A 27993-nucleotide genomic window follows, 5' to 3' on the forward strand; every position below is an offset into this window, starting at 1 on the left:
TTTATATTTTTACTCCTTCTCTTCCTTAACCTTATCCAACTAAACTTATATTATTTCGCGTACCTGTTTAATATTCTCATATAGTAAAACAAAATGTCTGATGATCGTGATGCAAGTACCCCTGAGATAGTAGATCAAACCACGAAGAGGAAGAGAGCGGGCTCAAGCTCAACCTCGCCTCTCAGGAAGAGGCGTCAGAAGCGTCATCATAGTCAGTCTATAGGTCCGGGGAGACGATCAAGATCTAGATCTAACATATCACGAGATCGTAAAGGGACACGAAAATACCGACGTCGTCGTTCGCGGACTGAACACCATCGCGGGACTAGACGTGTGGGTAGGAGCCGCTCCCGTTCCGGACACAGAAGGCGATCTCGAAGGACGCGAGTGCGGACACGGAGGACATCTACTTCGACTAGCTGCTCTACGCGTTGCTCCGAGAGAGACTCGACTTCTTCGTCGACTGCCAGCAGTTCAACTTCAAGCGATGGCACTCATAGTTCTCGCTCTAGTACCAAACACCCAAAAACTAAGCGAAATCGTAAAAGAAGTCCACGTTCTGGCTCGAACCGAGATAAAGATCATACAGTAATGGATAAACTTATAGATGCTCTAGGTAAACATGGTCGCAATACTTACGTAGGCGCTCATGATGTTATAAGTACTTTTGATCCAAGCCATAAGATGCAGTCCACAAAAGCTTGGCTCAGAAAAGTTAACGAGACCGCGGAAATCTACAAATGGAGTGATAAACAAACAGTTTTCCATGCGTTACCGAAGCTTGCCGGTTTAGCCCGTACATGGTACGAAAGCTTGCCTTCAGTCAATTTAAAATGGAAAGAATGGCAACGCAAACTGCTACAAACCTTTCCAGATAACTGTAACTACGCAGACAAACTATCAGAGATGCTGGCGCGACGCAGTCGTAGAGAGGAAACGTTAGAAGAATACTTCTACGACAAGGCAAAGTTAGTCAGTCGCTGCAATATCAAGGGAAAAGACGCGGTTGACTGCATAATACACGGAATCTTTGACACAAACATCAAGCTTAATGCTCAGGGAGCAAACTTCAAAAGTCCTAACAAACTGCTAAGATACTTGCGTAATATTACGATGAAGTACCAGAAGGAGGTCAAAAGGACGCCGGCACCATCCAAAATACCCGCTGTTACAAGAAATAATGACATGTCGAAGAATAATAACTTTAATAACGCCACTCGAATTTGTTACAATTGTTCGGAACCAGGTCACACTGCTCCTAGGTGCCGCAAAGAGCCACAGAAGTGCACTAAGTGTAATCGCATCGGGCATGTTGCCGATCACTGCAAGCGTGAACTCAATACGGACATCAATAAGACGGTTAGTACAGACGAAGTTTCTAGTCAGTCTACAAAAGTTCTACTTATTACTGCTAAGCGTGATAGTGAATATATTTACAACAAAGAAATAAAAGTTAACGGAAAATCAAAAACTGGATTTGTAGATTTTGGAAGTCAATGTACTTTAATAAAACATAGCATAGTTAAAGAACTAAACTTACAAATACAAGACGACAATTAACCACTTATTAAAGGTTTTGCTGACGGAACAATGCGACCTCTTGGAAGAGTATCGGTTTACATAAATCTTGATTTTATCGAGGCCCGCATAGAAGCCTATGTGGTCCCGGACCAATTTTTTTTTTTTTTTCCTGGCAACCCTACGAGCCGGGTGTCAAAAAAACCAGCTGATTTAATTTATTTTAATATTACTAAATTTAATGTCTAATTACGTTTAAAACTAGTGTTAACTTAAAGAATATAGTGTTATACAGCTGTGCAAATGAAGACAAGCCTTCAAACCCTGAAATAAAACACTTACGGGACTCGGATATTTGAAGCAGCGGCACCTGTCAAAGTTCGAATTTGCCAACGGATATCTATCTGGGGAGTATTGTTAAAATTACATATTTTTACTAGTATTACTCATTTAAAATCATAATCACTAAATTATTTAATCATTATTCATTAGTTTGCTGCATACGTGAAATGTTTTTCACACTTCCTTAACCCACTTTTAGACTTTGTCATTTTCAAACTCTGTTGTTTTCATTTCTAATTTTCAAACTTTCTATTAGCTTTTGTATCCCTTATTCCCTATTATTACTATACCATAGTCTCCACCTACTTAATTGCTATTAGTATTAGTACTTCATTGAATAATGATCAAGTGATTGTTTTTTTTGGCTTAAAGTTTACATAATTCTAAGTCAATAATACCACTGAGTACCTATTCATTTAAGTAACATATTATGCATATTACTCCCTCCCCACCCATAGTTTGTGTTCATGACTACATTGTATATGATAACTAACAAATAAGTTACCTTTTGATCATTTTTACATAGACTTACAATATATCAAGTTTTGATTGGTTTGATCAAGTTATACCTAAAGAGGGTTATATTGTATATATCTTGGATAAACATCCTCTCAATTCTACCTATCAACATACTAACGGGTAACCCCGGGTGGTTTCAGACATGTCGAGGATGACGACCCGGAAGGTGCAGAGCCGTGACCTGGAGATCCAGCTGAGGACAGCTTTGGAGGATCTCAAGGCATCTCGTGACCTCTCAAGCCAATTGATGGCAGAGCGGGAGGACAATGAAAAGGAATTTGATTCCCTTTTAAAAAAGAACTCGGACTTAAAGAATGACATAGCTGAAATGGACATCCAATACCAAGACTTGCAAGGCAAATGTGATGAGCTACAGATTGTACTTAGATCATACAAAGAGTGTCAGGATTTACATGAAGCTGCCTTGTCTAAGATCTATAGCCTAGAGCAGCAATTGGCTGAAGCACACGCAGAGATCCAGCAAATAAATGAAGCACATGCAAGCGAGGAAACAGATAAGACAATGGCATTGTACGATGAATTAGTCACCCTACACCCCACCCCTATGCCAACAATAGACCTCACAACTCCAAGAAAATCAACCAATATCACAGGTGCAAACAGGCTTAAAAAGTATATTAAAATAAAGAAATATATCAGGAAGTCTGAGCGAGCATTGAAAAAGCATAAGACGCACCTTCCATTGACAAAGGATAGAGTGAGACTTCAACTACTGGTGAATAAATATGAACAAGAGATGTCAGACTACAACCAGAAGCTGGCAGACAACAACCAGGAGTGCGAGTTCAACATTGCCATGCTACAGTCTAGGCTGGCCACATTGAAGTCTGCCCTAGAACAGAGAACTCTGGAATACGAAAACCAGCTGCTGGTGCTGAGTAGTGTGGGCTTAGTTCGGGTTGAGATGCTGCCAGAGAAGTCTTCACCTGCTGAAGCCACCACCGCATCTCCGGAGGCCACCACCACCACCTCGGAGGCCACAAACAGCATCCCGCTGGCCACCACTGGACTCTCGGGGACCACCACCATCCTCCCGAGGGCCACCACCACCTCGGAGGCCAAAAACAGCATCCCGCTGGCCACCACTGGACTCTCGGGGACCACCACCATCCTCCCGAGGGCCACCACCACCTCGGAGGCCACAAACAGCATCCCGTTGGCCACCACTGGACTTTCGGGGATCACCACCAGACTCTCGGGGACCACCACCATCCTCCCGAGGGCCACCACCATCCTCCCGAGGGCCACCACCAGCCTCCCGACGGCCACGCCATCCTCAAGGGTCATCCAGAGTAAATCGGCTACAGCAGATGTTTTTCCGACCTCCAATAATAAATTACATAGGATACCCACCTATGCTCAGGCAGCTAGTAGAATAGTAGGTAATAAGCAGTTCCCTAAGATGTCACCCACTTACTTGACAAGGCTTACTACTGATACAAGTAGTAGCAGTTCAGCCAAGGATTACAGCACAGTTGTATACTCCGATAGGCTTGGCAAGGATTTCGGGCACATGTTGGGTAATCATGTAACTGGAAATGTTGTTAATCATTGTTACCCAGAACTTTCATTCGCACAAATAGTACAACTGATTTCAGAGAGGTCGTACACCGAAAAACTACTATATTAATTATGGTGGGAAATAGTTTAGGTGTGTCAAATTCTGATATAAATAGAAGTTTTGCTATATTAGAAAGCATTCCTGCAAAACATATATTTGTTTGTGCATTTCCTTATTCTTGCACACTGCCTGACAAATACAATTATATGACATGTAGCCTAAATAAAAATATGTACAATGCGTGTTATAAATCTGACTGTATCAATTTCTTTGATACTAATTTGTATGTAGATAATTTTAAGTTGACCTGGGACAGTTTATTTCTGTCCTTAAATCAGAAACGACGTTTAGCTACAGAAGTAGCTCCTCTTATTAACTCAGTTATAAGCATTATAACGAAGAAAACTTGTGTCCCTATTGACACCGTCAGTAGTAATACTGAAAATAGTACAGTAGATTTAAATTAGATTTTCAGACAACGGGAGAGCATCATAGCGTTGATATAAAGATTGATTCAGTTCACTGCTCTCTCGGCTCAAAACTATCGAAGGACAAGGGGTTCCGCTCATCTGGCATAATCTTTATTGACCAAAACTCATTTCGCATAACTCGTATGGTCTAAACTTTTTTGGCCGAACCATCACTTTGCCAAGACTTATGTGGCATAAGGCTCGTTTCGTCTAAAACTCTTTAGGCACAATCTTTAAACACCTAAGTTTCGTTTGCTCAAATTTATGTTCGTCTATACCTATGTATAATCTTGTTTCTCGTAATGTTATCTTAATAAATACTATATTAAGTATGTAGTAAATGTACAAATTGTGGTATTTTTCTCCTACATCCCGAAAATCACCATATTGTATGATCAAAAAATCGAAAGTTAACGACCAATATAATTATTACAAACCCCATGAGATCGAAACCTAAAAATAGGTGCGACGACGAGCAAAGCGAGGAGGAGCGTGTTAGGTGCACATGTTCATCAAAACCAAAGCGGAGCGCAGCGAAGCGGAGCGTAGCGTTTTCCAAACAGCGGAAACAATACAAGGCACCAGTTTGCGCTATGTAGGGAGACGCTCCGTCAAAGTTAAAGCCAAACGAATATTATTACTTTGTATAAACCTATGCCATAGCATTATTAGGCTATTCAAGATTTGGCCATACCATTATTAGGCTAAACAATGTTATGCGAAATAACTTTTTACTAAACGAGATTTATGCCATAAGATTTTCGGCGTAACGAGACTTTGACCAAACGTTACTATGCAATTCGAGATTAGGCAAAAAAATCTTATGCCAAAAAAGGTAGAACCAAGGACAAGACATTTAAGAATGAATTTAAATTGGTACATCAGAATATTCAGAGTATTTCTTCTAAATTGTTAGAAATAGAACTATTTTCGGAAAAATTTAACATTGATTGTTTATGTATCACAGAACATTGGTTAGACGAGAATAAAATGATGTTCCAATAAAAAAATTACAAACTTATAAGCTGTTTTAACAGAAATATCAACGAGCATGGTGGGTCACTTATATTTCTTAAAGAAAATTGTAAATGTAAAGAACGAAAGGATATAGTTGCTCTTTCTGTTAAACACCATATAGGAATTTCATGTGCAGAGCTTAATAAGTATATAATAGTATGTACCTACAGGCCACCTACTGGTGATTTTATTACCTTTGAGACTGTCATGGAGGATGTTCTAAGGTTAGCTTCCAATAGTAAAAAGGAAGTAATAGTGTGTGGTGACTTTAATGTTGACCTATTAGGTGACTCTCCTAATAGGTCGAAATTGTTGTTACTTTTTAAATCATTTAATCTTTTTAATGTTTTTCTGGAACCAACTAGAATTACACCCACGTCAGCCACTTGTCTAGATAACATATTCTGTAACTGTGAGTTTAAAGACAGTAGTGTGATTAATTGTCTGAGGTCAGACCACAGTGGGCAGACCATTACCTTAGTAAACACTGACAAGACAAATAAAACTAAGGTGAGATGCAGACCGATCACTACAAAGAAATATGACAATTACTTGAAGAAACTAGACGAAAAACTTCCGAATGTTAAATTAGATTGCAATTCTAATGAGATGTATAGTAACTTGTTAAAGATAATAGCTGATGAGTTTGAGAGTAATTTTGAAACGAAGGAAGTTTTGATTGACAATAAAATTAAATTTTGTGACTGGGCTACAGAGGGTATTCGCAAATATTTTATTTAATGATGAAGAATGAATCTTATGTGAAGAAATATAGCAAGATGTATAAATGTGTCAGTCACTGTGCGAAGACAATTTTTATTAATAACAAGATTAAAGACTCTGCTAACAAATCTAAGGCCGTTTGGACTATTATTAATAACGAAACGGGGAAGAATCGAACACGCGAGACAAATTTATCTTTGAAGGTAGGCAATGACATTATAACATCGAATGATGCGGTGGCGAGGGTCTTTGAAGAGTTTTTTATATATTGTAGTTTTTTGTATATTGTGTTTTTTGTATTTTGTATATTGTATATTGGAGTTTTTTGTATATTGTGCCACCTAATAAATGAATGCGTCTCAGATGGCCATTACCCGAATGACTTGAAAGTGGTAAAAGTCGCCCCGGTGTACAAAGGTAAGGGAAGTAAGGCAGATTGCAAAAAATACCGACCCATATCTGTCGTGCCTGCCCCGTCCAAGGTGTTCGAGATGGGTCTGTGCAGCCGACTGCTGTCGTTCCTGGGGGGGTGCGGGGTGCTCTCCGCGCAGCAGCACGCCTACCAGCCGGGCCGCAGCACGCGCGGCGCCGCGCGGCAGCTGCTGCGAGCCGTCACCTCGCACCTGGAGGGGCGCAGGCGCGTCGCCGCCCTCTTCCTGGACCTGTCCCGCGCCTTCGACCTCGTCGACCACCGGCTCATTACCGCCAAGCTCGAGCACTATGGGGTTCGCGGATCATCGTATGATCTAGTGTCATCGTTCCTGTCAGGGCGCAGGCAGATCACAGTTGTGGGGGGTGAGCAGTCGTCTCCAGGTGAAATAGGAGACCGCTCAGTGCCATAAGGCTCGAATGTTGGTAACGTCCTCTTCCTGGTGATGATGAACGACCTCCCTCATGTGACTGAGAAGGCGGAGTTTATTATGTACGCCGATGATATCTGCGCCATAGTCGCTGGTGAAACCGACCAATCTCTCGCAGCTAATGTTGTGTACACAATGGAGGCGCTGATTAATTGGTTCACAATAAACGGCATGCAGGTCAACATTGACAAAACTAATCTCCTGTCCTTCTCGTTGCATCGCTCCGCTGCTGATTTGCCTGCGGTCATCGTCCAGGACACTGCGGTGCCGTACGATACCTGCGCCAAGTTCGTGGGGTTCCATTTCGACACTGGGCTGCAATGGCACTATCATATTGATAGTGTCTGTGCAAAACTAAATGGCGCCTTCTACGCTATCTCACGGCTCGTCCCCACACTCTCGAGAGAAAACCTACTTAAGGCATACTATGGTTACTTCCAGAGTGCCTTAACATATGGTATAGAGCTGTGGGGGCTGGCCGCTGATCGAGAACGGCCTTTTCTCCTGCAGAAGAGGATGGTTAGGCGCATGATGCGGGCGGCCCCGGACGAGCCGGCGCGCGCGCTGTTCCTGCAGCTGGGCGTGCTCACCGCGCCCTGCCTGTACGTGCTGGAGGTGGCCAAGTACGTGCGCCAGAACCTCGCCCACTTCACCCCCCTCTCCACCACTGCGAGGCTACAGAATAGGCGGAAGAATGACCTGACCCTAAACACAGCCCGCCTTGCTAAAACCGAGAAAACCGTGCATATAATGGGTCCTAAAATTTACAATAAAATCCCGGATGACATAAGGGAGTCGCAAAGCTACTTTAGTTTTAATTGTAAGCTAAAAAAATATTTGAGCAAGAAAGCATACTACTCAGTAGACGATTATCTTAATGATAAATGCTAATAAATATTATGCTACGCATATGTTCTGACATTATTTTTATATTATTATTATTTTTTAAGTGACATTGTATTCTTGTTTACTTTATTTATATGCTTTATATGACATTATTTTTATATGATTAGTGACATGCCTAATTTAAGTAATGTACTTCATTATATTATAATTAATAATAATGATATTTATGACGATGTATTAAACTGAATAAATGAATATGAATATGAATATATTTTTACGAACATTCCTTTAGAGACTACGTGTAACCTGGATTCTTCGGCTGCAGCAGCTGAAAACCTGACGAAGGAGAACGCACCTTCAACCGATAAGGAATTTAAATTCAGATATATTAATACATTAACTATTATAAAAACATTTAAGTCATTAAATATGAAGAAAACTGAAGACTTGTGGGGAATGTCAGTTAAATTTGTTCTTTCTATTATTAATAAAATCGCCCCAATTTTAGCTAACATCTTTAATAAATGTATCGCTGAAGGTGTGTTCCCAGATCTTATGAAATTTAGTAAAATTATACCTCTGTTCAAAAGTGGGGATATGGAGGACCCTGCAAATTTCAGGCCTGTCTCGGTTCTTCCAGTTTTGAGTAAAATATTTGAGAGGGTCATACTCAGTCAGATGCTTTTGCGTTTCAATGATGCTCGATTGTTTCATAGCCAGCAGTATGGTTTTACAAAAGGCAAATCAACAGCCGATGCCGGTACTGCGTTGATTAAGCACATATTTGACGCCTGGGAAGACCATCACGATGCTATTGGAGTCTTCTGTGATCTGTCGAAGGCGTTTGATTGTGTAGACCATCAGACTTTAATTTCGAAACTTAGATACTATGGAATAGGAGGAAAGGCTGTAGATTTGATATCTTCATATTTAGACAAGAGACAACAAAGGGTCGATATTAACAATACTAAATCACAGGGGGCTCATGTAAAAATAGGCGTCCCTCAAGGATCTATTCTAGGACCATTTTTATTCCTCATTTATATTAATGACTTGCCTTTTATGGTTGAAAAATTTACTAATATAGTTTTATTTGCTGACGATACTTCTTTGCTTTTTAAAGTTAAAAGAAGAGAAAATAATTTTAATGAAATTAATTCAATTCTATCTGACATACACGATTGGTTTACCGTTAATAATCTTCTATTGAATTCTAAGAAAACGAAATGTATTAAATTTATACTGCCGAATGTTAGACAATGCGATACTAACATTATTCTAGATGGGAATAAATTGGACCTAGTTAATGATACTGTCTTTCTTGGGATGACTATAGATTCAAAGTTACAGTGGGGACCTCACATTGAAAAATTGTCTGGAAGGTTGAGCTCCGCAGCTTTTGCTGTACGGAAAATTAGACAGCTGACCAACGTTGAAACCGCCAGATTAGTTTACTTTAGTTATTTCCACAGCTTATTATCGTATGGCATTTTGCTTTGGGGTAGAGCAGCTGATATTGAAACTATATTTGTATTACAGAAAAGAGCCATCCGCTCTATATACAAACTTGGTTCCAGGGATTCATTGAGAGAACTATTTAAAGAAATTAACATCCTTACAGTTCCATGTCAGTTCATTTTTTCCAATTTAATGTATGTACGAAAGAATATTTCAACTTTTGATACAATTGGCAGTAATCATGACATTAATACTAGGAACAAGCATAAGCTGGCTTTTCCAGCGATGCGTCTGGCGAAAGTTAATAAATCGTTTTTAGGGTACTGTATTAGATTTTATAATAAGCTTCCAGCAGAAGTTGCTCAAATGCCAGAGAATAAGTTTAAGTGTTACATTAAAGAGAAACTCAGTAAAAAAGCTTATTATAAAATTGATGATTACTTAGAGGACGTTAATGCATGGCTGTGATAAGTAGTTAGCTCTGCTCATATTATTATAATAATAATTATTAAGCTTATATGTATTGTATACCAACTAGTTTTAAGTCTTTTTTTGAAAAGATGGCTCAGGAGTTTCTTGCCTCCGTTCTTCTCCTTAGACAGAAAGAGCCCCCCCTTATCCGAACGGAGAGTAATTTGTAAAAATTGACGTTCATCAGAAAATTTTATATTTGTACGATGAATAAAAAAATTTGAGTTTGAGTTTGAGAGTTTGAGCACGGATCTGCTTATTGGACAGAACGTCACTGAAATGTCTGAAGTTGTTGTGTATAAAACTAGTTCCAGTCTAACACTATATTCTAGTAATCCTAAAAATAATAAAACACCAATCTACAATTCAAACAACGTTGTCGTTAAGGACATTCTTTCAGTAGCAGTGACTTGTGAAGATGGTTACACTGGCTGGATATGTACCCATGGTAATACTTCTTTCAAACCAAATGAAGAGTTAGTGATATTACCCGGGGTTTATTTCTTTAAAGATGGACTAGGATGTATACCAATAATAAGCTTTTCGGGTAAAGAAATCGTCCTTAAAAAGAATAGGCTATTAGCAAGGGGCTGTCGTTTGCCCACTCAAACATCGGCTCCAATGGAACTTCCAAACGAATTTGAAGTCAGAAGAATGACATTATCAGATCCTTCGACGGCTAAAGTTACAAAACCGGCCAAGTGCGAGTCGGGCTCGCGCACAAAGGGTTCCGTAGCAGCAAAATTACAGTTAAATCAACCTATCTCAAAAACTATAAGAGATACTTTGATTAAACCAAAAATCGTTGAAAGAGTTAATTAGCATGCATCACCTCTATTTTTTTTAGAATTTTATACCCCGTAGTTATAAAAATAGAGGGGGGGGGACATACTTTTTACGACTTTGAGAGCTGATATCTCAAAAACCGTTCACTTTAAGAAAAATGTTTTTTAGAAAACTTTATATCATTTTAAAAGACCTTTCCATTGATACCCCACACGGGTATGTACATCGAAAAAAAAAATTTCATCCCTCAGTTACATGTATGGGGGGCCCCACCCCCAATTCTTTTTTTTACTATTTAGTGTCATATTTTTGTAGCGGTTCATACAACACATATTCCCATCAAATTTCATCACTGTAGTACTTATAGTTTCCGAGTAAATCGGCTGTGACAGACGGACAGACGGACAGACGGACATGACGAAACTATAAGGGTTCCGTTTTTGCCATTTTGGCTACGGAACCCTAAAAACGCCCATATCTTTGGAAATGCTGAATATAGGTGATGATGTTACGCAAGAGCAGAAACAAGCACTTTTAGATTTATTGAACGAATTCAGAGATTGCTTCTCTTTTGACATGAGCGAGTTAGGAACGACCAATATTAGCGAAATGCACATTCAGCTACAGGATAACTCCCCAGTAGCTTATAAACCTTACCGACTTTCTTATAGTGAAAGAGAGGTAGTTCGCGATATGGTTAATGAGCTCCTGGAAAACAAAATAATTCAAGAATCGGATTCGTCGTACGCCAGTCCAATAGTATTGGTCAAAAAGAAAAACAATGAATATCGTTTGTGTGTGGACTACCGAGCTTTAAATAAGAAAACAGTAAAGGACTCTTACCCTATGCCGGTAATAGACGACCAACTGGACCGACTGAGCGGTAAAGTTTATTTTACCAGCCTGGACCTTAAATCTGGATACTACCAGATACCGATGGCAGAGGATTCCAGGCACCTTACTGCGTTCGTAACGCCAGACGGACACTACGAATATGCACGGATGCCGTTTGGTCTGGTTAATGCACCGGCCATATTTCAGCACATGATAAATAAGGCACTCGGAAAAGACCGATACGACCTAGCCATTCCTTACATGGACGACTTGTTATCACCGGCATCATCTGTTGATGAAGGCATGCTAAAACTACGGAAGATTTTATCATCACTACTTAGTGCAGGTTTAACCCTCAACATAACTAAATGCTACTTCTTTAAGAAAAACTTAGATTATCTGGGGTATGAGGTATCTGCAGATGGACTCCGCCCTGGAAGTAAGAAAATAGAAGCTGTTGCATCGTTTCCGAAGCCTACTAATGTTCACCAGGTTAGACAGTTTGTTGGCCTAGCTGTTGCAATTATTAAATGTAGCAACACAAAAGTCCATAGACTAACTAATTTTAAGTACTAATATTGGTAGTACTGTAAACGGTGAGGCTTCCGGTCTTCTTCTCAATAAACGTGCGAACGTGTATCAATACAGAATTGTGGTTTAATTCAGTAAATAGCAATTCCCGCAACGATCCAGCCTCCAAACACACGCGGACCCAAGTCCGCACATGGTCCTTAACGAGCAACAACTGATATTTGCGTGGAGTTGCGAAGAAAGCCACACGATCATTCTGCGATCTACAGAGGAGAAGCTGGGTACAAGCCAAGGCCAGCCATCTTGAACCATTTGCTTCGTACGTGGGACGACGCAAAACACCTCGGAGTCTCTCGTCAATCGTAAGCGGAGCAAACGACGGGTTCAAGCAATCATCAAAAACAAGGCGGGTCAAGCAAGTATTTACAAGGACGCCCTCATCGTCAGCGAACATCATATTTCCCGCCATTAATTTCGGCGGCAAGGTGCAGTGAAGCGCCAGAGCTACGTTCATTTCTGCAACGGTGCAGAAAGAGACAGCGGTACGCAAGGTTAAAGAAGGTGCGACAGAGACAGCGAGCGGCGCGCGAGCTACACATCGTGTCATTCGCTGCGGAACTCAGTCAGGTGTGCCAACCGTACCAGCAAATATCCAGAGACAATACTGTATGTTTTTTCAAAGATTCCTTTCATTCATTCAGCAGCCATTTTATTGTGTTGGTCTAAGTCTTTTTATTGAAAGACACAATTTTGGTTCGCGTGCTCAAATAGTTGTTTGTTGTAATAGTTTAACCCTGGTTATTTGAAAATAGTATAAGATATTTTGTTTAAGTGCAAGTTACAGTTGTCGATATGTCTGAAACAAGTGATATTGTCAAACAGAAAAACATTAAAAGAGGTTACATTAAAGCCACGCTAACAAGATTGGCTACATTTTCAAAGCAAAACTTGTCGTCATGCTCCAAAGACGAATTGCTCGTCAAAAAGCAAAGGTTAACCGAGGCCTTTAGTGAATACGAAGAGCTCAATCAGGATTTGTTGTATTTAAATCCAAATGACGATGAAAATATAGTGCTAGTGGAGGAAACATACTATCAAACCTTGACATGTTTCAATCAGACATTAACGACATTAAATTCTGGAAACCTACAAGAGCCAACAGCTTACAACACAACAGCCCAATGCAGCCAAAGAACGAAATTACCTGCTATAAACATTGGTAGCTTCAATGGTAAGTTTGGTGACTACACACCTTTCATAACATTGTTTACATCTATGATTGATAATGATAAGTCCTTAGACACAGTACAGAAGTTTTATTATTTGCGTTCCTTCCTTCAGGAGGAACCTCTAAACTTGATTAAAACCTACCTATAACTGGGGATAGCTACAATGTTGCATTGGAACTACTGAACAACCGATACAACAACAAACAGAGGATCATAAATGAGCACATAGGTCGTCTTTTAGATCTAAAGCCGTTAACCAAATCTACTGCCTGCAACCTCAGGGAATTTATAGCCACTGCAAGGCAGGAGTTAGCGGCATTAAAAAATCAGGAATCTAATGTAAAGTATTGGGATGCAATATTATTATGTGTTTTGTCTCGTAAACTAGATGGCTACACAGCTCGAGCTTACCAGCTCGAAAGAAATCAAGATGCAGATCCTGCCGTGGAAGAATTTCTCAAGTATCTGGAGCGGAGAGCCCTTGCGTTGGAAAGCGCTGAGCCCAGTCAAAATGCTCAGCATACAAGCATGGACAACCGGGCATCCACAACTAAGTCCAGACCCATGGCTGCAACACACATCGTGACAGGAACACAATGCTCTCACTGTAAGTTAACTGACCATAAATTATATACCTGTAAAAAGTTTCTAACATTGACTGCGCCTGATAGGGTAGAGTTCATACATAGAAACAAGCTGTGCATGATTTGTTTAGGATCACACAAAGGCAAGTGTAGGTTTCACTTCAGGTGTTCTCTGTGCAAGGATAAACACAACACTATCTTGCACTGTGACAAGTTCCCAGAGCCTGCGAGTGCACATCAACCAGCACCAGTGACTTTGTCAGGATATGCAGAAAATAATGTTCTTCTCCCTACAGCGAGAGTAAAGATCATAGGCAGAGATGGTACAGAGTATCATGTACGAGCACTCCTGGACAGCTGTTCCCAGGTATCATTTGTTTCCTCAAAGCTAGTCAAATTACTTGGGGGAAAGCCCAAGTCAAGTGATTTAAATATTATCGGGATCACAAATAAACATAGCACCATCAAAGCATGCATTCCAATCGAAATTCAGTCATTGAGATCGCCATACAAGACCACAATTACCTGCCAGATAGTAGAAAGTGTTACATGCAATCTACCTCAAAACAAAATTAACCTTACAGGCATTCAGATACCCAAAAATGTTGTTTTGGCTGATGAAAAGTTTTACGAACCAGGTGAGATCAATATGCTCATCAGTTCTGATGTCGTGTTTCAGACGCTGTTGCTCCAGACGGAGCCGATAAAGATCGAGCTTCCCGAGCAGCCTCCGAGCCCAGCCCAGCCGCCGAGCACCGCGTCGGGGCCACAGTCTGAGTCAACCAGCAATAGCACGGCGCCAGCACCGCGACGATACTTGAGTATTATTAACACTGAGTTCGGACACATAGTAGGAGGTAACATACCATGTCATTTAGCACAGGCAGCGTCACACAAGGTAGTCTTAAAATGTACATTAGCCCCTCTCAATGATACGATTGCTCAATTTTGGAACACAGAAAAAGTGCCTGAAATTTTTAGCGAGAAATCTTCAGAACAGGAACTTTGCGAAGAGGTATTTCAGAGTACTGTTAAGTTAGAAGATAACAAATTCCAAGTTGCTTTGCCTCTGAAGTTACCACTTTCCGAGGTAAACGACGCACTTGGCGACTCGTTTCACTTTGCACACAAACGGTTTTTGAACTTAGAGAAAAAACTACATGCAAACCCAACTTTGTTCAACCAATACAAAGAATTCATAAACGAATATTTACAGCTCAATCACGGTCATTATATAGACATTGAGATGTACGATTTAAACAAGGATGCGGTATATTTTCTTCCGCACAGAGCAGTCATCAACGAGAACAGCAAAACTACGCCAGTGCGTACTGTTTTTGATGCATCAATGCTAACAAACAAGAAAATTTCTTTAAATGATTTACAACTTAATGGACCTACAGTCCAAAGAGATCTGTACGATATCATTATCCTATTTCGATTAGGGAAATTCACATTCACAACGGATATAAGGCGCATGTTTCGTAATATTAATGTCGATCCCGCATACACATCACTTCAGAATATTCTCTGGAGGGAAAGCCCCACTGAGACACTAAAAGTTATAAGACTCGATTCAGTAACTTATGGTTTGAAGTCATCGAGTTATCTTGCAACACGTTGTTTAGATGAGCTGGCAACTAGGTACAGAAATGATTACCCCCTAGCTTCATCCATCATCAAAGAAAACACTTATGTGGATGATATCATATATTCGCATAACGATTTAAATACAATTCTCTCAGCAAAAGACCAATTGTGCAATTTATTAAAGCTAGGTAGTTTTCACACACACAAATGGTCTACAAACGATGAAAGGATATTAGCAGGCGTTCCCTCTACTGAGAGACAATTTGAAAGCTTAAACCTTCAAAAAGACGATTATAACATGAAAGCTTTAGGTCTACAACTTAATATAAATGACGATAAGTTTATAATCTCGTCTCCGGAACCTTTTAATCCAGAAAAAATTACAAAGAGAACCATACTCAGCTACATAGGTAGAATTTATGACCCTATGGGTTATGTAGGCCCAATTGTAGTCACAGCAAAGGCTATTATGCAAAGACTGTGGTCATCAAGCTGTAGTTGGAATGATTCACCTCCTCAGGATGTCCAGAAAGAATGGCTTCAGTATACTGAGCGATTAGCTAAAATACAACCGATAACTCTAGCTAGAAACATAGACTTTTCAGACTCTCACACAGCACAGCTGATTGGTTTTGCTGACGCCTCGAGTACGACGGGCTACGGATGCTGTTTGTATCTGCGACTCATAGATGCTTCAGGGACAAAGGTAACAACACATTTACTCAGTTCAAAGTCCAGAATAAATCCCGTGCAAAAGAAAAATATGACTGTTCCAAGACTCGAGCTCAATGCTGCACTTTTGCTTTCTAAATTAGTAGTCAAAACCTACGCGACGTTGCAACTTAAGATTGAGATTAAGAATGTATATTTATTCAGCGACTCGCAGGTTGTACTTGCATGGCTTAAAACGGAGATTACAAAACTGCAAGCATATGTGGCGAATCGAGTAAATGTGATTCACCAAAACACATCTAGATGGCGCTGGCTGTATGTTAATACCCATGAGAACCCGGCAGACCTGATCAGTAGGGGAGTCCAACCAGGAGAGCTGAACGGCAATAATCTGTGGTGGAGAGGCCCAGAATTTCTACAAAACAGTAAGTGGGACCTTTCTTGTAATGAGCCGAAAATACCTCAAGAGGTACCAGAGGTAAGGAGCTGCGCTGTGCTTGCTAGCGCTCCCGTGTGTATAAAGCCAAACCCGCTAGAGTACGTTTTTAAACGCTTATACGAATGCTCTGATATTAACAAAATTGTTAGGCTGTATGCATACATATTGAGGTTTTTGAATAACACTAACAAAATAAACAATAAATTGAACACTAGCTACTTAACAAGCTCCGAACTGCACAACTCGCTTCTGCAAATAATCAAATATGAACAAAGTCAATATTTTTCAGCTGAAATAGAATGTTTAAGTAAGGGTAAAAAACTAACAGGCAATCTGACTAACCTCCATCCATTTCTCGATGAGATGGGACTATTGCGTCTTTCGGGTAGGTTACACCATGCAAAAATTGCTTATTCTCATAAACACCCAGTCATATTACCTAAAGGTTCGCTGATCACCACTTTGCTTATCAGGAGTGAGCATCAACGCTTGATGCATGCAGGAAGCAGGCTAGTTCTTGCTAATTTGAATCAAAAGTTTTGGATTGTAAATGGTTTGTTAGAAGTTAAGAAAATAGTTCATAAATGTGTAACTTGTTTCAGACATAAGGCAACTGTAGCTAAACAGTTAATGGGCAGTCTTCCCGCTGGGAGAGTTAATAAACCTAGCCGCCCATTCGAAATTATCGGCGTGGACTTCTGTGGACCGCTAGAAATAAAATTATCACGTATCAGACGATCCGTAATAGGTAAAGGATATATTTTAGTTTGTGTATGTTTCGCAACAAAGGCAATTCATTTAGAACTGGCTTCCGATTTGACAACTGAGACCTTCCTAGCATGTTTTAGACGACTGATTTCGAGACGAGGCTTGCCCACCGAAGTCCACTGCGATAATGCAAGTACATTTAAATGTGCAAATTCACAATTAGTTGAACTTTACTCACTGCAGTCTTCACAAAGGCACCGAGCACAAGTATATGAATTTGCTTCACAAAGAGGCATAGATTTCCACTTCATACCAAGTTACTCAGCGACGTTCGGAGGCATTTGGGAAAGTGCAGTGAAGAGTACAAAGCATCATTTAAAAAGGGTATTACAGAAAAACGTACTTACTTATGAACAGATGAATACGGTTCTTACAGAGATAGAATGTATTTTAAACAGTCGTCCATTGTTACCATTGTCAACAGAACCTGATGATTTTTGTTACTTAACCCCTGGTCATTTTATCACTGGTAGTGCTTTGACTATGTACCCAGAAAAGAATGTAAGTGATATACCGCAAAATAGACTTAAGTTTTGGCAGTTATGTACAAGTTTAAAACAAAAATTCAGGAATACATGGCATAAATATTATTTAAACATTTTACAGAACAGACCGAAATGGCGACAAGAGCAACATAACGTAAAATTAGGCAGTCTTGTGATTTTAAAAGAAGACAATATACCTAATATGTGTTGGCCCATGGCTAGAATTGTTAAGTTATTTCCAGGGCATGACGGTAAAGTAAGAGCAGTTGAGGTTAGAACGCCTAACCATAAGACCCATCATCGATCTATACACAAAATCTGTATTCTGCCTATTGAAGATAATAACTAATGTAAAATAAGTAAATACTCATGTATTTGTTGTTGCTTGTCGCTGGCACTACACACTCTAGTTAGAGATGTATAAATACTGTTTAAGGGCTGACACTAGCAGCTTATTTGGGCACGCGAACCAAAATATTTAGTTTAATATAGTTTTAGTTTAGTTTGTAGTGCTAAGAATTCATTAAAAACACGACTGTTGTATTTAACGTTATGTAACAATGTAAATTGGTTATTCTTAGGGTTATGTACCATTCCAAGAAAATATTTCGTAGGACTAAGAATTTATCAGTAACTCCAACTGTGTATGTATTTAACTTTTTATAAAGTACTAATTAACTTTGTAATTCTTAGGGTTATGTACCATCCCAAAAACATTATTTCGTAGGGCTAAGAATTTATCAGTAACTCCAACTGTGTATGTATTTAACTTTTTATAAAGTACTAATTAACTTTGTAATTCTTAGGGTTATGTACCATCCCAAGAACATTATTTCGTAGGGCTAAGAATGTTACTTCGAGATTTAATTATAAGTATAAAACTGCTACCTACCATCTGAAAATATTAATTAAATGTTTATAACTAACTTATATTTCAAAAATACAGTCCACTATCGAAAATAAAACTAGGTTTGTATAAACAGTATGATTTATTAATATTACATAGATTTTCATATACATTATGATTTATTACTTTACATAGACTTTTGTAAACAAGTAGGTATTAATTCGTTCTGGTGTGGTGGCAGCATGTTGCAATTATTAAATGTAGCAACACAAAAGTCCATAGACTAACTAATTTTAAGTACTAATATTGGTAGTACTGTAAACGGTGAGGCTTCCGGTCTTCTTCTCAATAAACGTGCGAACGTGTATCAATACAGAATTGTGGTTTAATTCAGTAAATAGCAATTCCCGCAACGATCCAGCCTCCAAACACACGCGGACCCAAGTCCGCACACTAGCCAGTTTCTTTCGTAGGTTCATTCCTGGCTTTGCTACTATAGCCAAGCCTCTCACGGTCTTAACTAGATCTGACGTGACGTGGCGATGGGACCAGGAACAAGACTCAGCTTTCCAAACATTGAAAGAGAAGTTGGTTGAAAGACCTGTCTTGGCACTATATAACCCCAAGTACTTGACGGAGGTTCACTGTGACGCTTCCAAGCTAGGAGTAGGCGGGATACTGTTACAACGACCGGATGAAAGATCACCATTAAAAGCAGTTGCATATTACAGCAAGCAAACTGCCAAAGAAGAAGAGTATCTACACTCTTATGAGTTAGAGACTCTTGCTGTAGTTTTATCATTACGGAAGTTCCGGACCTACCTAATAGGGATACCTTTTAAAGTCTACACTGACTGCAACGCCCTGAGGACAACCCTTACTAAAAGAGATTTAGTGCCTCGTATTGCGAGATGGTGGCTCCATTTACAAGAATACGATTTTAGCGTGGAATACAGGCCTGGAGACAACATGCGTCACGTCGATGCCTTAAGCAGAAATCCCGTCCCTAATACTAGTAATGAAGATCAAATAGACACACGGAAATTTGAAGTCATGAGCATATCCACAACGGAATGGTTACAGACCGTTCAAATGACAGATATGAGATTGAAATTTATTAAATCTATTCTAGATAGTGGCAGAAAAGATATACAAGATATCATAGATAATTATGTTATTAAAGACAACAAAATTTATAGAAGGATAGGTGAAGATCTAAAATGGGTAGTTCCTGATGGCGCCAGATGGCGGGTATGCCAAATTTGTCACGATGAAGCAGGCCATTTCTCAATAGATAAGACATTGGATAAAATGAAGCAGAATTACTGGTTTCCTAGGATGAATAGGTTTGTGCGCAAGTATGTGGCGGCCTGTCTCAACTGTGCTTTCAACAAAACCTCAACCAGTAAAGCCAGTGGTTACCTACACCCTATCCCAAAAGGAGATGTTCCATTCCACACGCTTCATATGGACCATTTGGGACCCTTTGTCCGAAGTAAAAATGGTAATACATACATACTTGGCATCATAGACGGTTTTAGCAAATTCATATTTATAAAACCAGTGAAAAATGTCAAAAGCAAAACCACCATCAAAATTCTTGAGGATCTCTTTAGTGTCATAGGAAGTCCAAAAGTAATAATCTCAGACAGAGGAACTAGTTTCACTTCTACAACGTTTAAGAAATATATACAGACAATCGGAACAAAACATGTATTGAATGCAGTGGCCACGCCACGCGCAAATGGTCAAATCGAGAGATATAACAGGACCATATTGGAATCTCTAGCGGCATCAAACCATGGCATGGACGAGCGCGAATGGGACAGTCACGTTCAAAAAGTACAGTGGAGCCTTAATAATACTCTTAACAAGAGCACAGGTATGTCGCCATCAGATGTTGTCTTTGGAAGGAGAACCACCAATCCGAGCGAAGGCCCTATTTTGAATGCTATTCAAGATATTACCGATTCGACATGCAACGTCGACATATCTACACAAGGTCTAGAAACAGCAAGGGATGAAATCCGTGACAAGGCTGTAGATAGTATAACTAATAATCAGATGGCTATGAAAACATATTACGACAACCACAGGGCTCCGACAAAGATATTTCAATTAGGTGATCTGGTTATGATCCCCAATCACCACCTTCCAGCAACCGGCAAAAGTAAAAAGTTACTTCCGAAGTTTAGAGGACCTTTTAAAATAAGTGCTGTTCTCAAAAATGACCGCTACGAGATCTCTAGCATCGAAGGTCACACTAAACGGAAATATAAAAGTATTTACTCTGCAGACGCTTTAAAAAAGTGGATTACTTTTAACACCCCTGATGACAATGTACTCGAAAATGATCCCAGCAGCTCGGACAGCTCGAGCTAAAATTTAATAATAATAGATGTGATATACCAACTAACCTCCTAAACATTATATTCCTTGAATCCTTTACATGCGCCTTTATTGTAAATCGTATTTTATGTATTATTATAATTATGTCCCCACCACCTTCCTATAACTAGATGACCCAGGCGAGCAAACACAATGGATCCGCTGATGGAGTACCTACTACTGTTTGATGGCCTATGAAAGGAATAAAAAGGTGTGTGGCTTCTTGTTATTCAATATTTTAGTACTTTATTGATAATGAAATATGCTGCATTTACCTGCGGTGCTCATTCATCAAATCTTTATGAAAGAAATATGCTGCTTATATGCGGTGATCAAATTAAACTGTATCTAAATAATAATAAAAGTGAAAAATGCCGTTCAGCTGCGGTGATCACTGTATATAACTTGTAAGATATGCCGATATATTGCATTCCTGCAATATATTGTTCATTATCTAATGTTTAAAAGAGTATGCTGCTTACATGCAGTGATCAAATTATTTTGTACCTGAATAAAAGTGAAATATGCCGTTAGCTGCGGTGATCACTGAGGACCTTACAACTTGTGAGACATACCGACAATTATGTTGCGGTGAGGAAAAAAACTTATAAAAAAAAAGAGAAACTAAGAACTAAAATTATATTAAATACGCATCTACCCCTATCAAACACCTAATAGTCATACTTAACAAAATACTCTTTGCTTACAGGAATCCCACAACCAGCAGCAGACAGTGGCAGTACACTCCAGAAGAACGAGATATATGTACAAGTGTCGGTGGAAATCTAGTCTGTAGTGTCACTGATATTATTTACCTACAAAAAAATCACATGCCTAATTATATTAATTTTGTATAGTTGATTAGTGCCTATGAGTAGATCAAATTATCAAATCAAATGTAAATATTGAAATTTGTAAGCGATAGGTACTTAATTTATGAACTCTGTTATGGAATTACTTATTTGATTTAAACAATTACTTGCATTATAATGGTTAGAGCCAGGTGCAGGTATTTGCAACCCCGCAGGGAATAGAATAGAATGTTTATTATGATTTAAATTTAGATTGTATGGGGTCATACAGTTGCACATTCGAATGGCCGAACCGGAATGGGGTCATTCCGAATACAGGACGGCCGTCTGTTAGCAATATCAATAATAATTTGTTATTTATCTTAATTTCAGGAGGATATTTTATGCTGTTTTGTTACTTTATTAGTATTTTATAAATTATTATTTATTAAATGTTATCCGAATCATTTTAATATCGGCAATTGTAAAAGTTAGGTATAGCAACACTAATTTTGAATTGGCGGCATTCGTGGTACTGTGTCGGCACGACAAGGTGATACTTACAAAAATTGTATGTGTTTTGAAGAAATAAAACGTAATCAGTGTGAAGAGTGTTTATTATTCGTTTAAAGTTAATACAAGTAAAAGTTTAAAATACCGCCCTGTAAACAAGATATTTGCTCGTAAATTCAGGTACCCCGTAAGTCTAGAAACATGCCTGTAAACGCTAAAGTCTGAGATCTTAGTTCTAGAGAAGTCTTTATTAAAGGCCTATTTACATGACGCAAAGTATCTTGCTTGTTGCACACAATATTAAATATATTATAATCTCTTGTTATCGTTGCATAAATTAATATTATCGTATGTTCCTTTTGAATGCAGTTTTGCCGAAAAACAGACGTATACTTAATACTTACTTTAGCAGACTTGCAATCCCGACAGCATGCAATGATCATTACGAAACGCAAACAACTAAACATCATCATCATCCTATAGCAGTCCACTGCTGGACGAAGCACGCACCCAAAGCACGCCACTGGATGCGATCATTAGCTTTCCGCATCCAATCATAACCAGCAACCTTTCGCAAGTCGTCACCCCATCTAGCCGGAGGGCGTCCCATACTACGTTAACTAAACATAATACACGTACAAAAAAGGTCAAAATAACCAATTATTATTAGTTTTGTTTCTAAACTGAACTTGTTCATTGTAAGTTTGTTCGTTCGGCATCAGTCGATTATTGAATTTGCTCGCGCGATAATGTTTAGGATTGCGATGCGAACTTTATCAATTTCTGAACGACTGAACGACTACATATTGCAGAGTTTTCTTTGGGGGGAACGGGAAATCAGCTGTATTACAGGTTAATAACGAAAAAATAAAATGTCTTGTAACGCCCGCGTAGTAAGCCCTATATCCGAGGACTTCACGTTTCTTGTCCTAGATCGATTAATGTCAATGTGTCTATTTTATATAGGTACAGTTCTAATAACTTAATACACTAACACACAACTTAATATACTACAGGATGTAGTAAAAGTGATAAACTAAGCCGAAATTGGTGTTTTGGTATTTTAAATATGAAATCCATTACTGCCGTTGAAATTGGCTTCCATACAGAAAGTCCAATTTGTTACAAAAGTAAATGTTTCCAAAAACTACAACAATTTGAAGAATTCAGAAAGTGTTTGAGAGCGCCGTCTTAAAATCCTTTCCAACTTATCTTCGTGGCACCACTATAAATAATAAGTCCATAGAGCAACCGAGGAATACTGAGAAAAGGAAGAAGTGCCAGCTTCGCCTCAGTAAATTCAAGCAAAAGATTTATTAAAGTAGTTTGTCTGTCTGTGCTCTTGTTTCTTCATTTATCTACTTGCCATTTAGGGTTGTAAATCGAGCAAACAAGGTTTAACGATACGTTGAACAAAAGGCCAAATAGGCCACAGTAGATTATCAAATCTAATAATATAGTGAATGTAATATTGATTCAATTATAATCTAGATCTAAGATGGTTCTTGCCCATTTGGAATTGAATAAAGCAACGAATGAGAGCGACGGATAAAGATAAACTATACATACCTACACTACCTATAGATACCTTTAATAATAATTGAACCGACTTCAAAGTAGACAACCGTTTCCATTTGCGTAAATGATGATGAATACTTCCCCTGATCACAGTTCACATCTCCTCTACCTTGTCCACCAGTGCAAGTCTGTACAAAGTCTGTGCAGACACAAATTATGCTAAATCTGAATTTAAAGCGACTCCCACTGAACTCCTTATAGAAAGTTTAAGCTACTTTTTAATAATGAAGTGCCTTCAAAATCGTTTCAGGATTTATATTCAGTTTTATACGTCGTTTCAGCTGAAGCTTGTGTGTGGGATTAACTTTAGTTCTGAAGTATGAAGATGTGGCGGATTGAATATTTGCATGAGAATGGCGCTCTGTTGCACCGCGCAGCTTTGTACTGCAATATTAGTCACTTTTAACATAATATTTTCTTAGAAAGAAGTTGAATCATGACGATAAACTTATAGATAATGGACCTTGAACTATAATTTTAGCTTACAGTAATGTCTAGCTCTGATTTAGTTTCACCTTAGAGGGAAATCAAATTGTGTGTACACGGCCCTCGGTGATTATGATTCAAGCCTTGATGCTTAGCCACAGGATCTGGCTTGACAAACTTATAACAGCCCTACTCAACAACACACCTCTGTTTCGGTCAGACAATCTTCTTAGCATATTGGTGACGATGACCAGAGTTTGTACTAGGGTTTTTCACCGCGATAAATGAAAGCGTCGTTTGCTTACTGCCAAGGGTGGACCGGACGTTTTAGGTACCTACTTGATTCTTTTATGCACCCTATGCTTTCTTGCTATGATAAAATAGCTAATAGAACTCACAGACAACTAAATAAACAGCAGAAGCCCAATTCACACACACACACACACACACACACACACACACACACACACATAAATAAGCGCATTGCAAGCGGCTCGTAAACTGGCCTCACGTCGGATTAGCGCGAAATACGCGACACGCGCGCTATCTCGCATTATTGACGCGGATTAGCGCGGGTGCGAGCGAGAGGGCAAGCTGTTGCCGAGAGAGACTCATTATAGAAGGAGTTTCATGATTATCAAATTAAAAGTAATAAGATAATTTCTTAGACAATCATCAACTAGATTGTGTAGTCGGTATTCCCAAAAAAAATATAATTGACGACCGAATGGTTTAGTTCCTAGTGATCCTGATTTCTATGCCGAAGGCCCGGGTTCGATTCCTATCAGGGCGTATATTTAAGACGGGTCTTTGGTGTTAATACATACATATGATATGTTTAAATATAATGTATGTGTGTAGATTTTGTCAGGTGTTCGATACCCATGGGGACGGATGGCCGTGTGTGAGATTTCGCTTCATGTTATAATTGTAGATAATGTATTAAGAGTAGTGTAAGCGTGGTTTTTTTTTTAAATATTTTGATTATATAACCATTATTTCAATAGCATGCTGAAATAACGTATATTGTGGTATGTAGTACATCACACGGACAATACAAATCAAAATGAAATATGCCAGCAGCAGCCTACAATAATTATTACAATACAAATAATATAACATTCAATGAACAAACAACATTTCGTATGACATGTGAACAATGCGGCGATGCACAGTGGTTCGCACGCGGACAACAGTGGACATCACGCACAGTGGGCTCGCGCCGCCGCCGCCGCCGCCGCCGCACAGTGGGCCCCATGGCCACTACTCCGCACGAGGGTACAGATTTAATGTACAGATTTAGTGCCACAAACTTATCTGTTCCGGTGAGAGCGAACTAAATTGGTCCATACCTCATTACTTACTAATGAATTTCATATTGACATGACATAGATTATATGGACCAATTTAGTTCGCTCTCACCGGAACAGATAAGTTTGTGGCACTATATGCGTGTAGAAGAGCGTGTTTTATTTTCTCTCAGTCGATCTGTACCCGGGGCTGCGGTCGCGGGGTGCAGGCAATAAATTCCTTATTTAATGACGTTTATGACACATGACGTGGGGAGGGCCGCGGCTTTGGGGCTGGGGGGTTACTCTACCAAAAAACAAATCAACGATTGTGTTGTTGGAGCGTTTAATGCAACGAGATAGAGTTTCGGTTAGGGCAGCCACTTGGTTTAACGTATGGTATAAAATGCCCCTTTTGGTCGGTCGTCCTCATCCGCTCTGCACACAATGACAATTTTGCGATTTCTATAAATTCGCGGCGACGTTTTCAATCGCACTGTTATTTATGATATGAATATGCGCATTATGTTGCGTGACGCAACAGAAATTAATTACTTTTGTACGTACAGTTTTTGCGAAATTGGTCAAATATTTGGATAATTATTGTTACAAAGGGTGATTTGTAATAAAGGAATTATTGCGCCTGTTGGATTTTAGAATAAGATTAGTGCTTCCTTTGCCTGTAACAAAATTAAATAGTTCCTTTTATGATTACTTCAATCATTGAATAAACGTTCACTTCATTCACAGACATTGGTTGTTTAATTTATAATAGGTTATGGGCCCAGCACGCTTCCACTGCGCAGAGAAAGCGGCACAAGCCATCTATGGTTTAAAGCAGTCTTCTAGAGCATGGAACCAAAGAGTTGATAGTTACTTAGAGAAAATGGGTTTCAAAAGGTCACAGGTTGAACCATGTTTGTATAGTAAAATAAATGGTTCTGATAAGATTTATATCGCACTGTATGTAGATGAATTCTTTGTTTTTTCAAACAATGTGATTGAGACTGATAAAATTAAGAGAGAATTGTCATCAGAATTTAAAATTAAAGATTTGGGTAGTGTCACTCAATGCTTAGGAATGAGAGTTCAAGTAGACAAACAAAAAGGTATTGTAACTTTAGATCAGGAACAATATATTGAAAAGTTATGTAAAAAATTCAATGTTCAGAACTGTAAAGCTACATATACACCAATTGAACCAAAGTTGAATTTAAATAAAAGTGAACACTCAATTACCATACCAGGAGTTGATTGGATCTATGATGTATTTAGCTGTACTCACTAGGCCTGACATTGTATTTGCAGTGAATTATCTAAGCCAGTTTAACAATTGTTACAGTGATGAGCACTGGGCTTATGCTAAAAGGATCTTAAAATATCTGAAAACAACAAAACATTTCTGTTTGACATATACTGCCAGTGGTAATAATAAATTAGAGGCTTATGTTGATGCTGACTGGGCCAGTAATATACTAAACAGGCGATCCTATACGGGGTTTTTCTTCACTCTATCTGGAGGTTGCGTTTCTTGGGAAACCAGAAAACAAGTACTGTCGCACTGTCCAGCACAGAAGCGGAGTATATGGGGATATCCGAATGTTGTAAAGAAGCTATATATTTAAGAAACCTGCAATATGAGATAACTTCTGAGTTGTATTGTATAACTATTTTTAATGACAACCAGTCTGCACAGAAGTTGGCAAATAATAACTGTCTGCATAAGAGGTCGAAGCATATCGATATTCGATTCCACTTCTTTAGAGAACATTTAATAAATAATGTAATTAGATTAGATTACATACCTACCTCAGAAATGCCAGCTGACCTATTTACCAAAGGGCTAAATGCAGTAAAGCATTATAAATTTTTAGACATGTTAGGATTAAATAAGTAGAGCAGATGTATTGTTTAAAATTTAAGTTTATTGGTGATACATGTGTGGTTTATTTTGTTAAGTGGGAGTGTTGGATTTTAGAATAAGATTAGTGCTTCCTTTGCCTGTAACAAAATTAAATAGTTCCTTTTATGATTACTTCAATCATTGAATAAACGTTCACTTCATTCACAGACATTGGTTGTTTAATTTATAATAGCGCCCTTAGGCCCTATTATGGCTATGAACGCATGCCTACTCGCCGCTTCCTCTCAAAGCGATGCAGTGCGGCTGCAAGCTACATAGTAACATAGAGTAACTAGCATGAATTTGACAGTTCCGCAACGGTATAATAAAGCCAACTTTGAGTCACAAATATAAGGTGATACGGGTGTTGTTGAATACAGGGCTAAAGTCTGTTTTTTTATTTAATATCTAAACACTAAGTCGACTGGTGATGAACCGTTCATAATCTGTCAATTTAGTAACTGAGATTTAAAAAACAGACGATATAACGGTACAGCGACTCTAACATATGTGTTCGCGGATCAAATTGTACCT

General features: G+C 39.0%; 1 protein-coding gene across 3 annotated transcripts; it reads left to right on the plus strand.

Moving 5' to 3' along the window:
* Positions 1 to 12689: 12689 nt before the first annotated feature.
* Positions 12690 to 18224, plus strand: LOC125488552. Of its 3 annotated transcripts, XM_048627742.1 has the most exons (4): positions 12690 to 13002; positions 13114 to 13188; positions 13575 to 13793; positions 14450 to 18218. In XM_048627742.1, exons 1-4 carry the CDS (start codon positions 12810 to 12812, stop codon positions 14545 to 14547), a joined length of 585 nt encoding a protein of 194 aa, XP_048483699.1. In that variant the 5' UTR covers positions 12690 to 12809; the 3' UTR covers positions 14548 to 18218. The 3 variants fall into 3 exon arrangements, with proteins under 3 accessions (XP_048483699.1, XP_048483697.1, XP_048483698.1); XM_048627740.1 differs by having other exon boundaries at positions 12690 to 13188; positions 14450 to 18224; XM_048627741.1 differs by having other exon boundaries at positions 12690 to 13188; positions 14450 to 18217.
* Positions 18225 to 27993: the final 9769 nt, after the last annotated feature.

Source organism: Plutella xylostella, chromosome 19 (genome assembly GCF_932276165.1).
Source record: "Plutella xylostella chromosome 19, ilPluXylo3.1, whole genome shotgun sequence".
Taxonomy (NCBI): Eukaryota; Metazoa; Arthropoda; class Insecta; order Lepidoptera; family Plutellidae; genus Plutella; species Plutella xylostella.